At 44.5% G+C, this 22,242-nt stretch overlaps 1 protein-coding gene across 2 annotated transcripts; it reads left to right on the plus strand.

Moving 5' to 3' along the window:
• Nucleotides 1–5,937: 5,937 nt before the first annotated feature.
• Ptger2 (prostaglandin E receptor 2) lies at nucleotides 5,938–21,113 on the plus strand. Of its 2 annotated transcripts, none has more exons than XM_013154721.2 (2): nucleotides 5,938–7,449; nucleotides 17,521–21,113. In XM_013154721.2, exons 1-2 carry the CDS (start codon nucleotides 6,616–6,618, stop codon nucleotides 17,623–17,625), a joined length of 939 nt encoding a protein of 312 aa, XP_013010175.1. In that variant the 5' UTR covers nucleotides 5,938–6,615; the 3' UTR covers nucleotides 17,626–21,113. The 2 variants fall into 2 exon arrangements, with proteins under 2 accessions (XP_013010175.1, XP_003471795.1); XM_003471747.4 differs by having other exon boundaries at nucleotides 5,940–7,449; nucleotides 17,408–21,113.
• The last annotated feature ends 1,129 nt before the right edge of the window (nucleotides 21,114–22,242 follow it).

The raw sequence follows: 22,242 nt of genomic DNA on the forward strand, positions 1-22,242 counted from the left end.
AGAGATTGGCTGCTAACACAGGGCTGTCTTGGAAGATGTGGCTCATACCTCAAGGTATCAGAAAGGTCTAGTGGATCCAGCAGCATAGAAAACTCTTGCCTAGCTTTTTGCATGCAACCAAGCAAAGGTTCTGTCCGTCTCACATGCCATAGGAAGAGGAAAGCATTTCCTGGAAGACAACAGTGATAAGAAAAATGAAAGAATGGGACCAGATACAACTAATTTTTAAAGTGCTCTTCGGCTAACTCCAACCTGCTAAATGTTTTAATTCTACAATTACCATTTAGTACGTTTTTTAACCTGCCCCCTCAAAATTCCTCTAATTCCTAGGACATATTGAATTTAAACTCTGGGCTCTCTAAAAGTCAGTTGCTATTGATTTTTCTTTATTTTTATGAAAGAACGACTTCTTGGTGATTTTCATGTAAGACCTAGATTAAGCAATAAACTAAGGGATGACAAAAAATTAATATCTGGGCTGGTCCGAAGGTAGTGAGTTATCTCAATTGATTGTTCACAGTCAGTACAGATTGAACTCCTTGTTCTACTCTTTCCCCCCTTCTCACTACTGCACTTGACTAGTCTAAAAAAAATAAAAAATAAAAAATAAAAAAATTAAAAAAAAATTAAAAAAAAAATTAAAAAAATTAATATCTGTCTTAGTTACACTCTTCATTGCTGGGATAAAATACTCAATATCTACAATTTAAGGAGAGATTTCTTTTGGCTCACAGTTTGTAGAGTTTTCAGTCCATAGTCAACTGGCTCCAAGGCAGGGTGGCATGGCTGAGAGGCATGAGAGGAGCACGGCAGAGAAGGTTTGCTTATGATATGGTGCAGAAAGCAGAGAGCAATCCAGGGATGCAGGAAGGGGCTAGATCTTTCCAGGCTACAACCCCAGTGACCCACCTCCTCCAACAGCACATTTAGCTATAAACTCATCAGTGGACTAATCCACTAAGGAAATTCACAGCTCCATGATCCAATTACCTCCCCAAAACCCCACTTATGAGTGTGAGACGTAAACCTTTACAATATCAAAATATTTGCTTAAAGCTGAGTGAAGCATTCTTTTATTAGAAATGGTATTTACAAGTGAGATGAATTCAAATCTTCCACTGAGAATGAGTTTCCAAACCTTGTGGAAAATGGAAGGCTACTATCTCTATTATTCCTGCTCAGCTTTAAACAACTGGCAAGACCTTTCCTCTAGTTACAGAGTAGAACTGGAAGAGAATTAAAATCTTAAATCTAAACCTTGACCTTCCACCAAGTAGAAAAGAATTTGTCTTCCAAATATAATTATTTCTCAGAAAGCAGATTCCTTGCATTTCCTAATATAAAGGTAATAATCACAGCAAAAGTAATCAAAACACACAAGTATAGGGAAGAAAATACCACCAGAGAAATTACCATTAATATTTTGTTAAACATCCTTCTAGACTATGCAAATTGTGTATGCATAGTTTTATATTAATGATTTTGTACTGATACTGAATGTAGTAAAGATCATTTGCAGTAAATACAGGCACATCTTTTTAAATGACTGCATATTCCACTTCATTGGTGTACCATAATTTATTAAACCAGTCACCTATGGAGGACATTTATTTCCAGATCGATGCAATAATATGCCTGTGTGTGTGCATGTGTACGTGTGTGTACCATTGTACACACACCAAAACAAGTATATCTTGGTGACCTTGTCAGATTACATCTTCCTAAGGCAGTACATTTCTATGCATATTGTTTTAGGCTGAAGCATGTTTTAGGCTGAAGCATTTTTAGTAAGTAATAAAAATTTCCCAGCAGGCAGAAGTCACCCATTCAACTGTCACCAACAGTGAGCCCATTTCTCTTTATCCTTGTCCATCCTAGACTTGTGCAGTCTCTTTAAACTTTTCCCAATCCATCAAAATAAAAAGCAACATTTATGTTTTGTCCAGTAATTTTCCCAAGTTCTACTGCAGAAGGCAGGAATCTTGTCATATGCTTCTTTCTAGAGAGTGTGTGTAATATATGGGGACATGGAATCAGATAAGATGGTCTGGCTGCCACATGCCGAGATACATTGCATTAACTCTGTGAGTCCGTAACACTGCCATGCTAACCCACTTCCCCTTCCAGACCCCACTCCCATCACATAACAGTAAAGGTGATTGGAACCAGATGTTCTTCCACTTCACTGCCAGCTCAAGGAAGGACGGTGTTGGGAAATGCATTATGAATATTTGCAGTGGTCAACTGTAGGCTGACTAACTCCTCAGCCATTGCCAGTCCCTGCTCCTTTGTCTGCCTCTACACTTTCTAGCTTCCAGAAGTTGGAAAACCTCAAGTCCTCTTTTGTCAACCTCGTTTGGAATTAAGGGGTGGCAATGTTGTCAAATTCAGGTCAATGAGACATAAAAGGAAGTCTCTTGGGGTGCTTCTCAGAAGCCTTTTGCTTTCCAGCTTAAATAAACAGGTACAAGAGAGCTAGCTGACTGGTTTTGTCTCTCTCTGGTTCCTGTCTCCAGGGTGGACTTGATGGCTGGACTCCTGGGGAGCTGGGTAGAGGCTTTGTGGGCAACATCCCAGCAAGGCAGAATCCGCTCAGCGCCCAGAATCCTTGAATAGTCACAGGCTAACACTAGTTGCATGAGGACCATGTTGCATGAGCTCTGAAAGGTGCTGGGGAAGCAACACCCATGCCGTTCATGCTGCAAAGGATCCTGCAAGGGTTTGGGCATGTTTGCAGCTCACACACTGTCACTGAGCTGCTGCTGGCTCACCTTGCTGCATGGAGCAGCACTCAGGCTTGCAGCTCCTCCAGCTCTTGTTATTTCTTCTTTAGCTTCGTCAAGTCCTAAGCCAAGTGCCTCCGCCAATCCATGAAGTGTGCCAGCTTCCCCTGCAGGACACCCACACTGCTGAGGCCTGAGGTAGTAGAACACATGCAGATCCAGTCCGCCTTCAAAGATTTTGGTCACTTGAGAATTCCAATTTGTCTTCGCACATTGTAGACTTCTTTTGCTCTCATCCAAGAACAGCTTTCTACCCCAACTGCCCGTCTGGCTGAACTATAGTAAACTTCAGGCTCTACAAAAGAACCAAAGAGAACAAATAGCCTTCTACAGACCCAAAACTGCCCTGTCCAATAAAACATCTGTGATGCTAGAAGTGGTGTCCACATAAGCCACCCAGCAGGACAGCTACTAATCACACATGGCTGCTGACCACTTGACGTGTACCTAGTGCAAGTGAGAAACCAAGTCTTTAATTTTAATTCATTTAAATTTAGGGGCTGGGAATTTAGCTCAGCGGCATAAGCACCTGCCTTGCAAGCAGGGAGTCATGAGTTCGATCCCTGGTACTGATAAAAAAGGAGAAAGACAAAAAATAAAATAAATAAATAAATTTAGATAGTGACATGTGGCTAGTAGCTAGTTTAGTAGCAATACAGGCCTACTGCCTAATAATAAATTCTACATCATTCATCACTCAGAGCGGTCCTCTTCCTCAGATTGAATCCTGATAGTCATGACGCAGCTGGTGATTTCATGGGGGTGAGCATGGAGACAGAAAGCTAGCACCTAAAGAACAACAGGAGCAGATGGCAGAAACAGCCATAGTCCTGGTAGCTAGCTCCACCAGCACAAAACCTAGAAACTTCCTAGGTGAGAAAATAAAGATCTGTGAGCAGAGCACCATCACTGTGCACTTTCAAGAAAGCCTCTTTCCATTTTTAAATGACTTCTGTTTTTTGCAATGAAGTGCTATAAATCTTGTCTAGGATATTACAGGACTCAGATGCTGTCCTTAGAACTTGACTTGAAAAAAAACGTATTTACACATGCCTAAGAATCATAAATTAGTCTTCTGGAAGAGAAGTGTTTGCCCCACCACAAACCTACCCATCAGTCCTGTGCAGTTCCAGGTTAGCATTGGTCCCCAGGTTCACACTGTCTGAACTCTAATAGGCAGTGGTGAACCAGCACCCATGACATCTGTGCACACTGGTGGCCCTCACGCACTGTCACTTACCTGCTGCATGTGGCAGCACACAGTCTTGCAGTTCCTCCAGCTCCCGCCACATATTCTCCTTGGGCTTCTTCAAGTGCTAAGCCAAGCGCCTCTGCAGATCTGTGAAGCACGTGGCATTTTTCAGCACTCTGATAGGAAATGGTGCATGACTGTAGGCAAGTCCACTGGTAAAGTCAAGGGGTCTCAGAGCTGTTGACCCAATGGTGTAGACTCCAGTCTGAGGACCAGAAACATTAAGAATTTAAAAAGACCAATGTCCTGGTGTAAGCTGAGAATTCTCTTCCTCTACCTTCTCAGCTCTATCCAGACCTTGAAGAGACCCTAAGAAGCCCATCCACATGGAGCAGGGCTATCTGCTTTACTCGGGCTACCCTGGGTCCAGTGGCTTTGGGGAAGGGATGTATACAGATCTTGGACACTAGGAATTAGCTGTCCACACACCTCTGCTCAAGTGTTCTCACAGTGCCGGACGAAGTCAGAGATGGAAATTAGGAAGAAAAGGGAAAGACAGTGTGGGCGTAAATCTGCAGTTACAGCCTTGCTCAGGTACCCATTAAAGCCAGGGGCACCAAATACCCATCCAAAGGAAAGCTGGAGACAAATACACAGGGAAGAGTCACTCTCCCTTTGTGATAAAGGGGATTTATGAAAATAGCAAACGTATGAAAACACTTGAAAAGTAAGCACAGTGAAATTTCATGACTCAAAAAAAAAAAAAAACCACCTTTATTTAGTAGTAAACCACAGTGCAGGAACTGTGTTGTAAGGCAGATTCATAGTGTTTCTCTGTTGAGAAACACTCCCAAACCCTATGGAGCTTCCACATTGCTTGGGGTTGGATGGGGTGAGGTTGGGATAGGGGAGTCATCAGCAAGGATTCGTAAAAACTGATGATGTTACTGACCTGGCATTTACAAAGGAAACTGCAAGGGTTAGGATAGCCTTCCCTGCAACTCTTAGGGTTGGAAGAAGGGGTTGCTGGTCTGTGAAAACCATCCTGCAGGCTGTGCAAAGGATCTGGGGCACCATGCTCGCCCTTCTTCCTGGGCACCTGCCCTATACTTAAGTCTCCAGGCCTTCATCAAGATGGGCTGAATCAGTCACGTGGAGAAAGCACACTGTGCCCAGGTGGGACCCAGCACAGTACCAAAGTGTGCTCAAAGCCTTTCTTTTCCTTCAATACTATGGCTTCTTTGCTTGTCAGCTCCTTGTGCAAATCCTTCCAACCTACAGAGGCCAGTGGGTGGAGATTAAGAAGTGAATAAGAGCCCAAGAGAATACAATTGATATTTGATATGGAAATTATCCACACTGTCTGTCAAACTAGTTTTTATTTATTTATTTATTTTGAGATGGTCTTGCTAGGCAATTCGACCTGAACTTAAATTCACTATGCAGCTCAGGGTGGCTTTGAACTCACCGCCATACTCCTGCCTCAGCCTCTCCAATGCTGGTATTACAGGCGTGTGACACCACACCGGACTCAAACTGAATTTTTAGTTTTGCTTCACTTAGCACATTTTCGCAACTCCACAATCATGACAGTTGCTGACAAGCAATTTCTTTTTTTTTTCCCCCTTTTCCGCAGCTCCATTTTGAAACTAGCCCGTTACCCTGCACTATCCAGAGCGAGTCAGTCCAATGGACCCTGCATGCTTAACCCAGCTTGCAGACATGAAGGCCCAAGGGACTAGTGAACCACCGGATTTGTTTTTTTTTTTAAAGACTGACTTGAGGAGAGAGCGATGAAGTGTTCAAGCTGTGAGCACAAGCACAGTTCTATTCAATTACATGAACTTTTTCTCTTTTTTTTAAAGGTTGCTTACACAAGTGCTCATGCGTTAGGGTGTCGACACAGGAAAAGGTCAAAGGCTGGCAACCTAATCTGAGAGGCTGTGGCCTGCGTGTTTGGTTCCTTGGGTGGCCTTCTCACTTCCTCCCAGCGTGTCCTGCCCTGTCACCTCGGAATGCCACACGCACTCCGCAGAGGGCACACGGTCTCCCTATCAGCGATGCTTGGTTCTTGACGTCTCCCAGGCCTGGCTCCTCTGACCTCTCCCCAGTGTGCTGAGCGCTCTGTTTTGCTGTCGCCCGGATCCTCAGTGCGTTCCGCCTACGCCCCAAAAGGGCGCGCAGCCCTGCCACCCTCCCTGGACTGGCCCGGCCCCACACTCCCCCGCCGGGCCGGGGCTCCGCTCTCCCGCATCCGCGAGCCCAGGACCCGCACGGCCCCGCTGCCCCGGCCGCGCCTGCAGGCTCCGGCTTGCTGCGCGGGCTCTGCCGGGCGCCGACGCCCCTCCCGGGTCCGCCCCAGGGCGGCGCGGGGCGGGGGCGGGGCGGCCACGTCTGGGGCCGAAGGTCCGGGCCAGGCGGACGCAGGAGCCTCGAGGGCGACCGGATGCGGCACCGCACGGCCACTGAGCGCGCGGCGGGGACCCTGGAGCGCGGCTGCCCGGAGCGCGTGCCGGGGGCTGTGGGTCGCGGTCCCTCCCCACTCCCCGCTGGGCCTCGGGGCGCTGGGACGCGCACACCCTGGTCCTCCCCGGTGCTGTCCGGGCCCGGAGGGCGCGCCCGTCCGACACGCACCCCGCCATGGGCAACGCCTCCAATGACTCCGGGCCCGGGGACTGCGAGAGCCGACAGTGGCTCCCCGCGGGCGAGAGCCCGGCCATCAGCGCGGCGATGTTCTCGGCGGGGGTGCTGGGGAACCTCATCGCGCTGGGGCTGCTGGCCCGCCGCTGGCGGGGGGACTCGGGGCGCGGCGCGGGCGGCCGCGGCTCCGTGTCCCTGTTCTACGTGCTGGTGACGGAGCTGGTGTTCACCGACCTGCTCGGGACCTGCCTCATCAGCCCGGTGGTGCTGGCCTCGTACGCGCGGAACCAGGCGCTGGTGGCGCTGGAGCCCGGCAACCGCGTGTGCACCTACTTCGCCTTCGCGATGACCTTCTTCAGCCTGGCCACGATGCTCATGCTCTTCGCCATGGCCCTGGAGCGCTACGTCGCCATCGGGCACCCCTACTTCTACCAGCGCCGCTTCTCGAGCCGCGGGGGCCTGGCCGTGCTCCCGGCCATCTACGCCGCGTCGCTGCTGCTCTGCTCCCTGCCGCTGCTCGGCTACGGCCAGTACGTCCAGTACTGCCCGGGGACCTGGTGCTTCATCAGCCACAGGCGCACGGCTTACCTGCAGCTCTACGCCACCATCCTGCTGCTGCTCATCGTGGCGGTGCTCGCCTGCAACTTCAGGGTCATCTTCAACCTGGTCCGTATGCACCGCCGGGGCAGACGGAGCCGCTGCGGATCGACGTGGAGCGGCGGCCCGGGGTCCCGCAGGAGAGCGGAACGGCTGTCCGTGGCGGAGGAGGCGGACCACCTCATCCTCCTGGCCATCATGACCATCACCTTCGCCGTCTGCTCCCTGCCCATCACGGTGAGTCGGGCCTCCGCGGTATCTGCAGCCCAGCGCCAAGCAGCCTGCCGGGCTCTTTCACACCAGCCCTTCCTGCCGCCCAGCAGACTCTTGGCAACTGAAAAAGTGTGTCCTCATTTTCAAGCTGTGTCTCTAGCCTTGCCCTTTTCGCTTCTGTCTTCACCCGACTTCCTTCCTCCGGCAGTCCTGGCACGTGGGCGTCGCTAAGCGAGTGTACCCCAGAAGGGAGCCTTGGCCTCTTGCAATGCCTGCCCGGCCCCCACGCTAGGATCACAGCCCTTGTACACCGTCCCTTTCCACTCTTGGGGGATGAGGCAGCTCGGGAGGAGGCGGCCCGCGCCACCCTAGGATGTTTGCCACTGTTGTAAGGTGGCCACCCTGAGCTAGTTTGCTGCTGTTCCCTGCTCTGCCTTCTGCTTCTCCCGCATAAAGCATTCCAGCTGCCATTGAAAATGCACCCAGATGCAGGGGCCTGTGGCAGAAGTTCAGAGCGATCGCTATTTAAAGTTCAAACAAGCATCTCGTTTACAGGTTCCCGATTTATGTATTTTAGTGTTACTGTTTGTGGCCATGGAGATTCAGGATTTGGAAGAGAAGGAGGAGGAGGAGAAGGAGGAAGAGACAGTTCCATAGAAGAACCCCCTTATGCTTCTGCAAGTCCTCATAGGAAGCATTTGTAACCTCTTAAGAAACATCCTCTGGTGTCAGGGTCAGGAATGCACGCACAGGTGCACTTCCTTTTGTGGCTGTGCACTTTACAAGTTAAAAGCTCAGCTTTTCCATCTCAGCGAAGGGAGAACTGAAGGGCGTTGGGTGGGCAACCAGTTCCGCGGTTCTCACGTGCTGAGCTCAAGCCTCCTGAAGGCTCAGCCCGGCCTGGTGCTGTTCGGGCCTCTAACAGTGCTAGAAACGGGGAGTGTGTCAAGAAAAGGCAGCACGCCTGTCCTTGTAACTATCTCGGCCCCCTGGCTGCTTCCTCTGGTTAGCCTCTACTGCCATCCTCAACGGCAAAGGAGCATGGTCCTAATAGTCCAGATGTGACCCCGCAGCTGTGTTCTATTTGCCGGAGTCCCCAGTGCCCTCTCTTTTCTACCCCAGCCTCCATCAGGGCAGAAGCTGCTCTGAATCCACAAGTTACATTTAGTGGGGATGAGAGGGAGTTTGTCAAAGGCACCCTCTCCGTAATGAACCAGGACCCTGTGGGAAGTGATACCTCCTCCTCCATCCCAGCGGTGGAGTTTGTTGTAGAGAAGAAACACTTCGATGCAGAAACCACCAGGGTTTCTGTGCTTCTTGTTTTACAGCCAGCATTTTTAATTATGTCAGCGCCTAAGGCAGCTTTTGGGGTTAGGACCAGGATGGAGAAGATTATGAAAGAAAGCAGTTCAGGTTCCTTAAACAACAGAATGCAGCGTGAGGGACATAAACAGGCCAAAAGGGAGGAGGGCCTGTCAGGCTGGTGGGAGCTAGGGTGTCAGCTCTTGGGAGTTTTATCTGCCACTTTTGAATGAGTATATGAAAACATGCCCCACTTACAGCTATGTAAATGGGCTCAAGGGTGATGGCACTCTTGTAAAAAGGATTGTTATCCCCCTTCCTAGCCATTTAGAGGAGGCAAGCAGGAAGGAAAGGTCCCTCCCACGTCTCCCCACTGCATAAACCATAGGCTTACAAATAAAGGGCGAGTGTTCAACAGGTTCCCATGGTTCCAAGTAAATATTGCCTATAACAGTGGACTCCATCATTGCCATAGGTTGATTTTTAAATATAACATACTTGATATATTTAGACCTTCATTAATATGAGGCCTGGATGTAGCTCCAGAGTTGCCCAAAAGAGAGGGCTTAGAGCCAGATGTCTGAGTAGAAAGGGGAGAAGGAGATGAGGAAGTTTGCTCTGAAACTGTTTTTATTTAGGTTGCCTGTTCATGGTTTGAGGGTCTAGATGAAGTTTAGGGGGTTCACTTCCAGTGTTTGCTTCTGTATGTATTCATTGCAAAGATTCCCAAGGAGCAAAGAAAATCCTCATATGAACAAAATCAGGAAGCCAGCCAAGCTGATTTCTTGTCTTTCAACTATCATGACACCACAGCCAGATGAACTACAGATAATCCAGTAGGCACAAAAGAGAAGGTTGAAATCAGTTCTTCATAAGGAAATCTGCCTTGGCCACTGACTAGTTTTAGTTTATTAGTAGGTCATTGGTAATAACTGCTAGCATCTTTCCCTTGTGTAACACTTCACACTTGAGGAAGCATACAAAATTTATAGCTATGATTTAGTTCACTCATTCTATTGTAGAATGTGTGACTTTTTCCCCAAAGGGTGCTTTCACCCCCAAGCCCTTTTGTTCTACTTGAGCTACCTAATATTGTGGTCATAAATGGTCTACACCAATCTCCCACCCAGATAGGAATCATTTACATAGGTCCTAACCAGAGGCACGGGAAGACAAATAGAGGGTTCCGACTGACCTAATTCTCCTGTTTCCCCAACACAGGGCACACAGTCCAACAGAAATACAATGTGAGCCACATAGGAAATTTAAAATTTTTCTGGAAGCCACATAACAAAAAGTAAAAAGAAACAGATAAACTAATTACATATTGTAGTTAACCCAGTGTAAAAAAAAATCAATTCAAATAAGCGATCCGTGTAAAACTACTTGAGCTAGTCCAGCTAATTTTCTTCTTTATATACCATAAAATACAGAAAATAGTAATAAAGTACCCTAGGTCTACCACTCGTTCCTCAGAATAACAAGCATTGCTTTCTGTGTCCATCATAAGTGGACCAAACCACTGACCAGCAAGGGGTGTGCACACATCTGTACCCAGTGGGATACCAGGCTATTCCTCAGCATCCTAGCATTGGAGGAGACTGGGTGATTTAGGAAACCTAGAACTACTAATCTCTGCCATTGCCCTACGGTTTGGGCGAAGTGGAATTAATAGCTTCTACTAAAGAGTGCAAAGTTTGGAAAGTAAAACTCTCAAAATGAAAAAAAAAAAAAAAAGCCCTGAAACAAAGTCGTATAACCTCATGTATCATTTTTATTAATGCCAAAAAAAACCTTAGGATTTTTGAGTACTTACTTTATAGTAACTCATTATCTTCACAACCTGTGAAATAAATAATACTATGATTCCTGTTACAGATGAGACATAACTTCCCCTAGGTCCCGTAGCTAGTGAGGGGTGGATCTGGGATTCAAAGCCTGGCAGGAAGCACTGCGGTACACTGACTGTGCACCAATTACAGTACCTTAATGAGAAGGTACTCGGTTCAGGAGTAACATAAGAGAAGATGAACCCACAGTTTTATAAGAGAAATATGAAGACACTATAAGTATCTGGGGGCTGTAAGTGTAGCTCAGTGGTAGAAAGCTTGCTTAGCATGCACAAAACCTCTATTCCTGGACTAAATAAATTACTGTGCATTTTAATTTCAGCTTGTTAACTTTAAAACTACAAGGGCAAGGACCTTTTACTACTGGTCAGCTCAAGGGAGCTAAGCTGTGTCAAAGTATAGAGTTTCCTTTTTGCTCTCCACAGACCTATAAAATAAATGTCTGAGACTGAGATTTTAAGAGATTGGCTCATGTAAATGGTAATCTAAATTAAGAAACAATCAGATTGTCCCTCACACAAAACCTTCCATTGGTACTCATAAAACATTTCTTCAGTGACTTAAAAAAAAGTACGTAGTGTTTGGAAAAGGACATTATTTTGGCTCTCCAATATGAAATCATGCATGAGACCAACAACATATTCCAAACTGTTTATCCATTAAAGGACTTTTGTATAAATTAATAAATTCCTCCTTATGTTAATCAGCAGTTGTCAACATTTCACAATGACAAATAGAAACTTTTTTCTTCCTGCAATGGAACAGCAGAGGAAACATGAGACCTCTGTTCTTGTCTCAAATAATGTTTGTTTCTTAATTTCCGACCCATTCTCTTACCACTTTGCTGATTGTGGATGGTTTCTGTTCATTTTAAACCCTTTTTCACATGCCATTACGATAAAGTGCTCATGCTTCTTACTCAGTTCTAAAATTTCATAAGGGAACCATTGACTCATTCTAAAAATGTCTTCATCTTTACAAATTCTTTACGGTTATAATTTCTAGGTAAATCTGATTAGTGGAAATCTGATCCTTGCAAGTACAGAATAAATGCAAGTAAAACAATACCAGAGTTTCCTGTTATTCCAGGTATTTATGTAAAAGGTGATACCAGGGCAGGTTGAAAAGCTGGTCTGTAGGGGCTGGGGATTTAGCTCAGTGGCATAAGTGCCTGCCTTGCAAGTGCGTGGTAGTGAGTTCGATCTCTGGTACTGATAGAAAAAGAGAAAGAAAGGAAGAAAGAAAAAGCTGGTCTGAAGTAGGCCCATTACATAGGACAACAATTCAGATAGGGATTTCTGTGCATAACCACTATGAACTTTGCCTGGTACTTTAAAAGGATGCCCTCAAGCAACTAACTAGAAGGTCCTTTATCATTCAGGCATATTAAGGTTGTGCTTAGGGATTGTTGAGACGTTTTGCATATACATTACCTTTTAAGAGAAAGTTCCTCTATATGCTTATTTTCAGTTTGACATCCTTTCTTTCACCATTTGACACTGAGCAGTGGGGATTATAAATCAAGGCACAATTAAAATTTAGATAGCAAGAGCTGCATTCCTTTTTCCAAAAGAGAATTTGTGCATTTGGTTTATCCCGTGGTCAGGGATATTCTCACTGCTATTTCAGATAGTTTAGGGCAGGTATGTGGTTTACAGAAAAAAAGCCTTTTGACATGTCAGAAGTCAATCATTGTTTGTTTGATTTTTAAGAGATAGATTAGATACAGTGGTTAGATACAGTGCTTCGAGAATGTCATTAGCACATCTCTTTCCAGCCAGAGCCTTAAGACCCAGTTAATCTCAGTGCGGTGTGCTCTCTTGACTTCTCCTGTCCTCTCTTTCAAAGTGTCTGACCACCACTCCCCATCTGGATCTTGAGCACTCATATCATCAAGGTATACAAATCTCTATTTTTCTGATAGCATTTTGTTGCCTAAAATGACCTCAAACTAAAAATGGACTTTCAGTCCCCTAAAATTGGGACATATGTTTGATGGGAAGGGCCAAGGAGAAGGCAGATTTCATCTAGGGAAGGCTGAAGGTCCTCTAGACCAGCGTTCTTATCTCCTGCTGTGTGGACAGCACTTGGATCTCTCTGAAATCATTTGCAAAATGTTGTGTTGGGGAAGTCCCGGGGAAACTGCGCACCGATTTCTGTAATGGATAAGAGGCGCCATCTGGCATCGTGTAGGCCCTGAGTTTCAGACTCAGCATTCACTCCCCTTTTCTGCTCTGAAATGCACCATACAAAGGTCATGATCATCTCAGAGGCGCCTCTGTGCTCCAGGTTTTCCTTCTGGTGGAAACAGGCTTCATTTTCCTGCACCATGAAGCGCTTGGGATGTGACGGACAGGACTTTTTCTTTCTTTTTTCAGTACCAGGGCTTGAACTCATGACTTCTCACATGCCAAGCAGGTGGTTGTACCACTGAGCTAAATCCTCAGCTCTGAATTCCTTAAAGCATTGTATACCTGGAAAATTTTCTCCCTGTCCCCTATCAAAAAAATTTACAAAGAATTAATTGTACCAAACCTATAGTCCAAGACACCCTACTGTCTTCCAGAAGGCAGAGAAACACAATTACAAGCAGTGCCTACACGTCAGCTGTGGATAAAAATAAAGGAAAAAGAAGCCTCCAAGAAAGCCAAACAGCTGCTTGGAAAGAGAGAGGTTTTTGAACTATAAACAGGAATATTGATAGCCAGCAGCCTTCACGACATCTTTGAAGGGAAGTCCCCTGAAAACCGGAAAGTCTGCCATTTAACTTTATTTCAGAAGCTCTTTACATCAATGGCAGTGAGTGTGGAGGGGCTAAAAGCGAATTTGGTTTCCCACTGCTTCAGTTTGACTTCATGGTTTCCCGACTGGCCTAGAGTGTGATCTTAGTTTCCTGCTCCTAAAATGGGAATAATAAGACTTAGAAGGTTTATGTAAGGCTTAAACAAAATTAGACTTTTCAGTTGGCTGTGTACCATGTCATATTCAGTGATAATGCTCTCTCTTAGGGTTAGCTGCTATCTCTGTGGGATGAAATTTCCAGAAGAAAATCAGACTGTATGTTAATAAGCAAGAACTGAATCTAGAAGCTCATTATTTTGATTGATCAGCCCTAAGTTGGTCTTGGGGTTTTTAAGTGAGATAAATGTGAAAAGCATTTCAGGTTTTGTAATCAGGTTTTAGGTAACATTCTGAAGCTGTGGTCCTTAACCTTAGTGTGCATCAGTGTTAGCATTAGCCCTACAGTGGTCGGAAGATCAGGAGGGTATGAAAACCCTAGAGCCGTCACTTAACTCAGACTAAATGCGTCCAAGTGGCTAAGGGAGGAAAAGAAAGACAGCGGAATGTTTTAAAACTCCCTAGATGATTTCAATGGTCAGTCAAATACCATCCTCATTTACTCTAAATTTCTGAACCCACTTTGTAACATCATTAAAGATAGGAAAGTAGTTTAAATAAACAGCCCCTGGGCAGTGCCCAGATGAAGTATTCCACGGAAGCTGCCAGAGACAGCCCTAAAGTAGCACCAGTTCCCGTCCGTGCTGCTTTGTGAGTGTCACAAGCTCCCTGCTCTTTGAAAGCCCTGTAGAGAGGGCCTGCCCTAAAGAATGAAAATGCACTTGGCTCCTTTAGGTTAGCTGTTGGTACTTTTCTCATGGTGAACACATTGGATGTATACACAAAAAGCACACAGATTCCACCAGACTCAGAATCCGACACAGCATTCCTTCATCGCCCAGGCCCCATGGTTTCATTAACACCCCAGAAACAGCTAGACTCTCAGGGAGAGGGAATGTGCGGCCACTGAGTCCCAGGCTCAGTTTCCATTTAGAGACAGACGGTGGCCAGCCATTGTTGCTTGATGTTCTTTCTTGTCACAGCGGGTCCAGTGTTTGCAAAGGGGGATTGGGAGAGGCTCCAGGGAAACAAGGCAGGGCTCTTGCGGGCCAGGTAGGCAAGTACCAGAGTGAGGCAGACAGAAGAGCCCAGAGGAAGGGGAGAGCCCGGCCATAGCCCCCCGCTGGCATGGACAGCTCAGGATAGGCTGTCTGGACCAACTTCAGCAGGCTCTAAGCCCCAGGGGAGTTAGGTCCTATTGCAGGTCCTGACCCTGGGATGTTAGCTTCTGGTGTACAGCCTATTTCTGGTTTGGTTAGTGCTACAGTGTTTCAGAAACTCTCCCTGCCCAGTCCTCCATTGCCTCTAAGACTCAGCTAGCCCAAGGAGTGGCAGTCTCTCCCCAGCCATGGAGAGCTTTCATCTGTCAAAACATCGCTATGGGGTCAGGTGTGGGGTTCTCTCCTGTAAGCCCAGCACTCAGGAAAGCGAGTCAGGAGGGTCTCTGAGTTTGAGGCCAGCCTCAGTCACATAGTGATTTCAAGGTCAGCCTGAACTGCATTGGGAGACTGTCCCCAAAAAGAAAAAGTGGGGGGTGGGGGGACAGAGGAACCACCTAAAACATCAATATATACCGAAAAATTAAAAAATATATAAATAATATAATTTGATAGTAACCAGAATATACTTAATGCCACCAAATTGTACACTTGAAAATAGCTACAGTGGTAAGTTTTATGTTATGTAGATTCTAGCACAGTTGGAAAACAAACTCCAAAAGTGCTAAACTCAAGTTTAAAAAAAAAAAAAAAAAAAAAAGAAGGGAGGAATGGGGAGGCTGAAGACAAAGCTTACCTCCAGGACTTCAAGGCTCAAAACTGAAGAAATTGCTACGTCCTGAAATGCATATTCTAAGCAGTTCTAAAAATTGCCCTTTGTAGTGGATGAAAAGGAAAGAGTACAGAATTGCTTCATTCTCTAGAAGTATCTTTCACTTCTCATTACCCTGACACGCTCTGAAGCCATCAGGAACCGTGAGGAAGGTTTTTCACCGAAAACCTAACTCATCAGCAGAGTGGAAGCTCCAGGAGCAGACACCAAGCCTTAACCGAGTCTCGCTGACGACTCAGCCTTAGCAAGTTCTCTGCTCAAACTAAGCACAAAGTCAGCTCCAGGTTTCCCTATAATAAAGTGTTATCTATGCACGTACACGTGCATTACCAATTAATATATTTTAATCCAGCAGATTTATATGCACAGTTAATCCTGAATTTCTAACCTCCAGAATCACCTCTTTAATACACTATACTGTGTATTTTACATCTAAAGTGGTTTAATTGACAAGAAAACTAGTGCTCCATTGTGTATCCCCCGCCTGTTTTCTTTTCTCTGTGATCTGGGAAACACACTATCAGTTCTTCTTTTTCCTTGCTCTCTTGCCAAATCTTTTCTCCACTCCCTATGCCAAGATTCTCTGGCATAAACACCTCTGGCTGCCAAACCTTTCTGCTATTGTCCTAACATAAGCAATGCAAAGAGGACTACACTTTCCTCTCCCTGCAATTTGCTTGGTACGTCCAGTTCTCAGATGCCCGCAGAGTAAGTACCAGGGAAAAAGAAAATGAACCGTTGTTTCTTTTGTTGGGGAGGGAGAGGATGGTGCCCTAAGTCAGAGGGTACCATCTATCACAGGTCAGAGGGTCTCCAAAGCCTAATGACAAGGTCCAATCCACATTAGTTTCCTTCCCTTCTATAAACTATGGAAATGTTCTCTCTTTACCAAGTCATATGGTTCCATCCCTTGCAATCTGATCAAAATGTCTTTTTGCTCCCCAAATAGCTAAAGAATCAGAAAAAAGCGGGGTGACCAATTGTAAAACACAGACACAAGTGTAGAGATGCTTAGCACATGGTTCTACAAACCTATGCTCTAATACAGACCTGGATGCCCTTCTCAATGAGCAGTGCACAGGCAGCAGGAGAGTTGGATTTTTGTCCTGACTGGACCAATAGGCAGCCTTGTATACTCAGGAAAACCCCAACTTTTCCATGTTTTCATTGCTAAAGTGGTGATAATAACAATTAACATTGCAGAGTGCTTATCACATGTGAGCTGTGAAAGTAGCCAAAACGTATCTTCCTGTCATCCTGCCAGCATCCCTGTAAAAATGGTATTATTGTTATTATTATCATGATTTTACAGATGTGGAAACTGAGGCACAAAGATTAGTTTTCTTAGTTCTTAGTTTTCTTATCTGTGTTGCCAAAGCTATTGCAAGAGCTATGATTCAACTGAAGCAGCCAGATGACAAGAATTCATGCTCCTTCTGTTGATAATCTGCTGCACGCCCTGTCTTGCTGAATTATGACTATTACAGCAGATCTGGGATTTGGAAAGAAAGAGGCGCATGACATGTTATCAACATTCCTAAAGATCGCAGCCTCATCTCTTAAAAGGAGACAATACTTAAGCTTCCAAGTTTTTGTAAGGACTAGGAATAAAGCAATTTTAGTAGCCAGTATAATTCATGACCCACGTTAGGCTACTGATCAGTGCACATTAGTAATGTTACTACTACTATTGATATTTTTAAAAGATTTTATTCTAGGCATCCAGAAGACCTCTACCACTGAGCTATACTCCAGACCCCAGTTTGGCAGGTTTGAAAAGTATGATTTGCACTGTAATCGAGAATATAAAACACTCAAAAGAGTACTTGGTATTGGACATTTTTCCAGTAACAGGACGGTTGTGCATGATGTCAGTGTTAATTATAATCCACAGAAAACATGCGCTCCTGGAGTTCAAGGGAAAAATGCATTCATTATGTTATGAGTTACGTATGGAAGAAGGATGAGGTTTCACTACCCACCCTCTTCACCACCACTGCTAAACCAAGGACACGGTTAGATTGTGGGAACTAGCATAAGATGTAAGCCTGTCCATTGCTACGGTGTAAACTAACTTCGTTTCTCTCCTTTACTTTTTACAGATCTTTGCATATATGAATGAAACTTATTCCCGAAAGAAAAAATGGGACCTCCAAGCTCTTAGATTTTTATCAATTAATTCAATAATTGACCCTTGGGTCTTTGTCATCCTCAGGCCTCCTGTTCTGAGACTCGTGCGTTCCGTCCTGTGTTGTCGGACTCCATTAAGGACACAAGATACAACACAGATTTCCTGTTCTTCACAGTCCAACGCCAGTAAGCAGGCTGACCTCTGTGGACAGTCATGAGGACATGCTGTGCTATGCTGCATCTTGGGGGATCCTTTGGAAATGGCTCCTTGGAGAAATGGAAAAGGCTAGCACATAAACAGAGTGAAACCACCCTAATAAAACAGAGTAAAAAGTATGTCAGCAGTGATTCGGATTACAGGCATGCTGACAGGACACTTCGTAGCAGGTGGCAGCGGTGTCTATAAAACCTCCCCTCACGGAGCTCCCACACATGTGGTGTGGGAGGAACAGCCAGCCGTTAAGATCCACTGGGTTTTGATGGGAGCTTCCCCGTCGAATGTCATAGCATGTGGTGTGTACTTTGTTAAAACCCCTGTGGAGTTACTGTCTTTTCTATGTTAAATGTCTGTGCTAGATGTATACGAATAATGTAGAGTCAGATGAAGTGAAACTTCATGTGTTTTTCTCGGAAGTCAAAATGCAGAAGCACCCAAGCCAGGCAAGCTGCCTTGTGATTGCTTAATGAGCCCTTTGTTTGGACAGTGATGTCAAAAGTCATTGGTACTTTTTACTCTGACGTTTGTAGATGTGGGTACTCTGGTCGCTGTATTATTCTTACCAGGCCAGACTTCATTGGTTAGCATCAGTTTGTTACACCTGACCTTTAGGAATTCTGTGTCCAATTGCCAGTTATTTATTTCATAAGATCCATCTAATATTACTAACATTAATCAAGAAGATTGTAGGAAGTTTCTTCTCAACAAGAAATAATGAAATGGTTGTTAAGACTGTTAATTCTGATGAATGCTCTACATTCTATTTCCGGAGGAGGATGTGTCTGGCTATCTGAAGCCAAGTATTAGCATTGAACACTGAAGCTTTTAGTCCATTCTTCATATGTTCTAGAGCTCTTCTGAGCTGATCTAAGGTTCTTCCTAAAATACACTTTTAAAGCTGATTATTACAGCAAAATTCATCTGTCTGTGTTTTTATTTAGGGAACTTGGTTTGAGTCATACTATATAAGAAATCACGTAACAATGAGTCATATCTTAGTATATTTCTAAATGTTTGGCATAGTGTAAACTCAGCACCAAAATATTTCAGCAAATTTACACAGTTTAATCATGGTTACTGTGTAAACTCACATGAAATGTCACAAAAGAAACCATCAAACAAAATTTAAACATGGAATACTGGATGAAGTCTCCCAAATAACATTGTATAATTCATGCAGATGTAGTGTCTTTTAAGTAAGATTAAAAACAAAAATGTTAGAGTTAATGCGACCAGCATTCTGGTTTTGGTTTTGATTTTATTTTGTTTCTTTTTGTAAGATGAACCTAGGACCTACCACAGCTAAACAAGAGCTCTACCACCAAGCCAAACTGCCAGCCTAATTTGGCAGGTTTTTAAAATATGACTGCATTGTACATGCCATTATAAAATAGTCACTGAGTACTTGGCCCTGGAAGTTTTTCTATTGGTGTTCAGGCTTCCAGCATGATCTTTAAAATAGTAGAACTGCATTATATTTTGCAGAGCATAATTATGAGTGTTATTTAAAAAGAGAGCATGTTAGTGCTTTCCAAAGTCTCACTGAATTATTTACTTAAAACTACTTCCTATACGTAGTTATCAAACCAGAAGAGCACTCCAGACCAATCTGGATATCATGGTATTTTGACCCAGGTAATCTATGTCAAATCAGCACTTATTTTTTGAGTAAATGGTCTGCAGCTGCACAATTCTTTTTAACAAGCAGGCAAAATTTAACTTAAAATCTAGACAGAAAAATAAATCTTCGCTATCTGCCAAGCAATCTAGTGTTAAAAAATTATCTGAACAAGACTAACTAGGCCCATGGGTAATTCCTAAACATAAAATTCTGAAGTTACTTTGAATCTGGAAGATTGATTCCATTTATCAGATGACTTTAAATCTCAGAATGAAAATGTTAACCACAATCCTTCACCCTACTCACTGCCCCCTAAATTCCAGAATAATGCCTGAGAATTAAAAAAAAAAAAATCTGGACATAATATCATAAGTAGAAACAAGATTTACCATGGGAACCTCAAATAGAAGAATTTAAGCCATTAAGAACTAGCAGATTTCTAGAATTTGTTTCCTTGTGTGTTCTTATGCCATGTACTATGTTCAATAATTATACCTTATTTCATTTGCGTCAATATGTACATAGAAGAAATTGAATGTAAAAATCCTATGTAATAGCCAGTCACTTACATTAATGGTACTTTAAAGGTAACTTACGTGAGATACACAACAATTTCCTATGTAAAAAGCCTCTCACTTCAGCTGTACATGTAAAGATTATCGATTTCATGGTAAATAAGAGACATGATGTTTACCGTAGTACATTAAAAAAGTACATTGTGTTTAAAAGAAGACCTAGATATTATTATTTGCCTCCAACAGTCTATGAAATTCAAAAGGAGAGAAAAAATGTAGTGAATTTTCACCACAGAATGCCAGCCTTCATTTTAAGCACCCTAGATGGACTCCAGAAGTCTGTGCTAAGCTAAGTTGCTCCTAGGTGGTTCATTATGGCTTTGCTATCTTTTCTGAGAAAGAACAGGGACAGTCTGGTGCTAAATTGTGGCCTCGAGTCTCCAAAGATCTGGTAGGGAACTAGGTATGCTTAAAAGCTGTAGAAAACCTGCAGAAGGTCTGGCTGCCAAAGTGTTCTAGGCCGATGGGAACCTAGAGCCAGACTAAAGTTCTAGAAACAGCACTGTCTGTCCCCAGACCTCCATGCCGGCAGGGTCAAATCAGAGAGGACGAGACTCATCCACATCACTACATTCTCGGCATAGCTCAGCTCTGCTCTTGGCCTCCCCAGCTCTCATGTCGGCGCACTTTGAAGCGGGCTGGGGCTTGTGTCAAGTCCCCTCTGAGTTGAACTCAGAGAAACACAACACATACTGTTTTAGTATTTGATGACTTTGAAAGGCAGAAGAGGACAATTAGCTCTCACTTAAGCCAAGGTTTGTTTATTTCACTTAGCTTAAGCCAAATCTAATGGTTTTCCGAATTTAGGGAGGGCCTGCGCTTGAGCATTCGAGAGGGAGAAGCATTCCTCTGCAAATGCAGGATTTTCTCCACTCTGGCTTCCAAGGCTGCCTCTTTCAAGGCAGAGTTGCTGCCGCTTGGGTACTGATGAGCTTCTGCCTCTATCCATGTCCATCGCATTTCCTCACTGAACGCATGGACACTTTCAATCACCTGACTGCAGTATATTTCATTTTAATAAAAATTGACCAAGCATTCTGATCGCCTGAAATATACTGTATGGAAAGAAGTATCATTTTAGCAGTTCAAAAAAGCTACAGTCTGATTTTATACATGGACCAAGAATGTGTACCGGGCATTACTGTTTTCAGAAAGTTACTCCCTACCCTCTAAGTAGTGTTTGTGATTTTTAAAAAGTGTAAAGAATTTTTTTGAGTTATATATTTTTATTTCCTGTAATAAAACTATGTATTATTAAAGGTCAATTGTAGTGGTTGAATTCTGTGACCAATGTTTTTAATTTTGAGAAATCTACAGAGTCGAGGCCAGGGATTTAGCTCAGCAGCATAACCACCTGCCTGGCAAGCACGATGTAGTGAGTTCAATTGCCGCTACCAAAAGAAAAAAGATTGAGGTTTTGGGAGTGAAGGACTGTGAAAGGATGAGAAAATAAAGAAGAGAAAAAAGCTGGAGCCCTTACTCTCCTGAAGGAACTGCTCCACCACTGTAGCACCTTTATTTATACACTTAGAAAGAGGATGTCAATTTCAGCCCCACTGCCTAGCAACTTGTTTGCCCAGCTGGCCTGGGACCTTTGCTTTCTTGGTGCTGGAAAAGGGTAAGCATAGCTGTTTTGGGGCTCTCTGTGTTTTCAGGGCTGGCCTTGCTTGAGCCCCACACATATGATTAATCTCCAGCTTCAGTGGCTCTCTACAAGGGGATGATTTTTAAAAAATGTGATGGGGGAGCCCTGAAAAGCTGTTACCTTCCTAGGCCTGAAGGTACAGGGAGGGAGCAGTTACTAGAAACTGGGAGAGCTGACAGAGATGCCATCCTGTTGGGCCTGTGGCCTAGAGCAGGGAAATGCAGCTCTGAGCAGACCATAGGGAGGAACAAGGGGCAGAGGTTTCCTGAAGGTTCTCTCCTCCCTACCTGATCTTCTGCTCCTGGTTCCCTTTAGCCAAACGCAACCGTAACCTGGAGCCTACAGGAGACCCAGGCGCTGCATCCCATCAAGCACAGGGCATGGGCAGGGGGTAACATTCAGCAGGAACAGATAAAAATGCATGGTTTTTATTCTTTTTAATGGTACAAAACTGAGACAGCAAATTCAGCAGCCTCCCTTCTGATCCCCGACCTTAAGTAGACAATCCTCTAGCGGCAGGGAACAGGAATCAGCCCCATCTTTACAGAAGGACATAAAATAGTGTCCTAGGCCCTGCCGCCCTGGCTCAGGAGACAGATTACATGATTAGGAAAGAGAAAGAAATCACACTGGAACATTTTTTTGTTTTCCTTGCCCAGCAATATGACATGGTAGCCTTTTCTTTCTCTCTGTCTCTTTCTGTCTCTCTGTCTCTGTCTCTCATTTGTGTCACTGGTAATCAAACCCAG

The sequence above is a fragment of the Cavia porcellus genome, unplaced genomic scaffold (genome assembly GCF_034190915.1).
Source record: "Cavia porcellus strain 051 isolate PalLab524CR breed Dunkin Hartley unplaced genomic scaffold, mCavPor4.1 scaffold_1, whole genome shotgun sequence".
NCBI lineage: Eukaryota > Metazoa > Chordata > Mammalia > Rodentia > Caviidae > Cavia > Cavia porcellus.

Coding starts and splice junctions, on each gene's coding strand:
- Ptger2 (XM_003471747.4), top strand. CDS start 6,616: ATGGGCAACGCCTCCAATGACTCCGGGCCCGGGGACTGCGAGAGCCGA. Junction 7,450..17,407: donor TCTGCTCCCTGCCCATCACG/GTGAGTCGGGCC, acceptor TACTTTTTACAG/ATCTTTGCATATATGAATGA.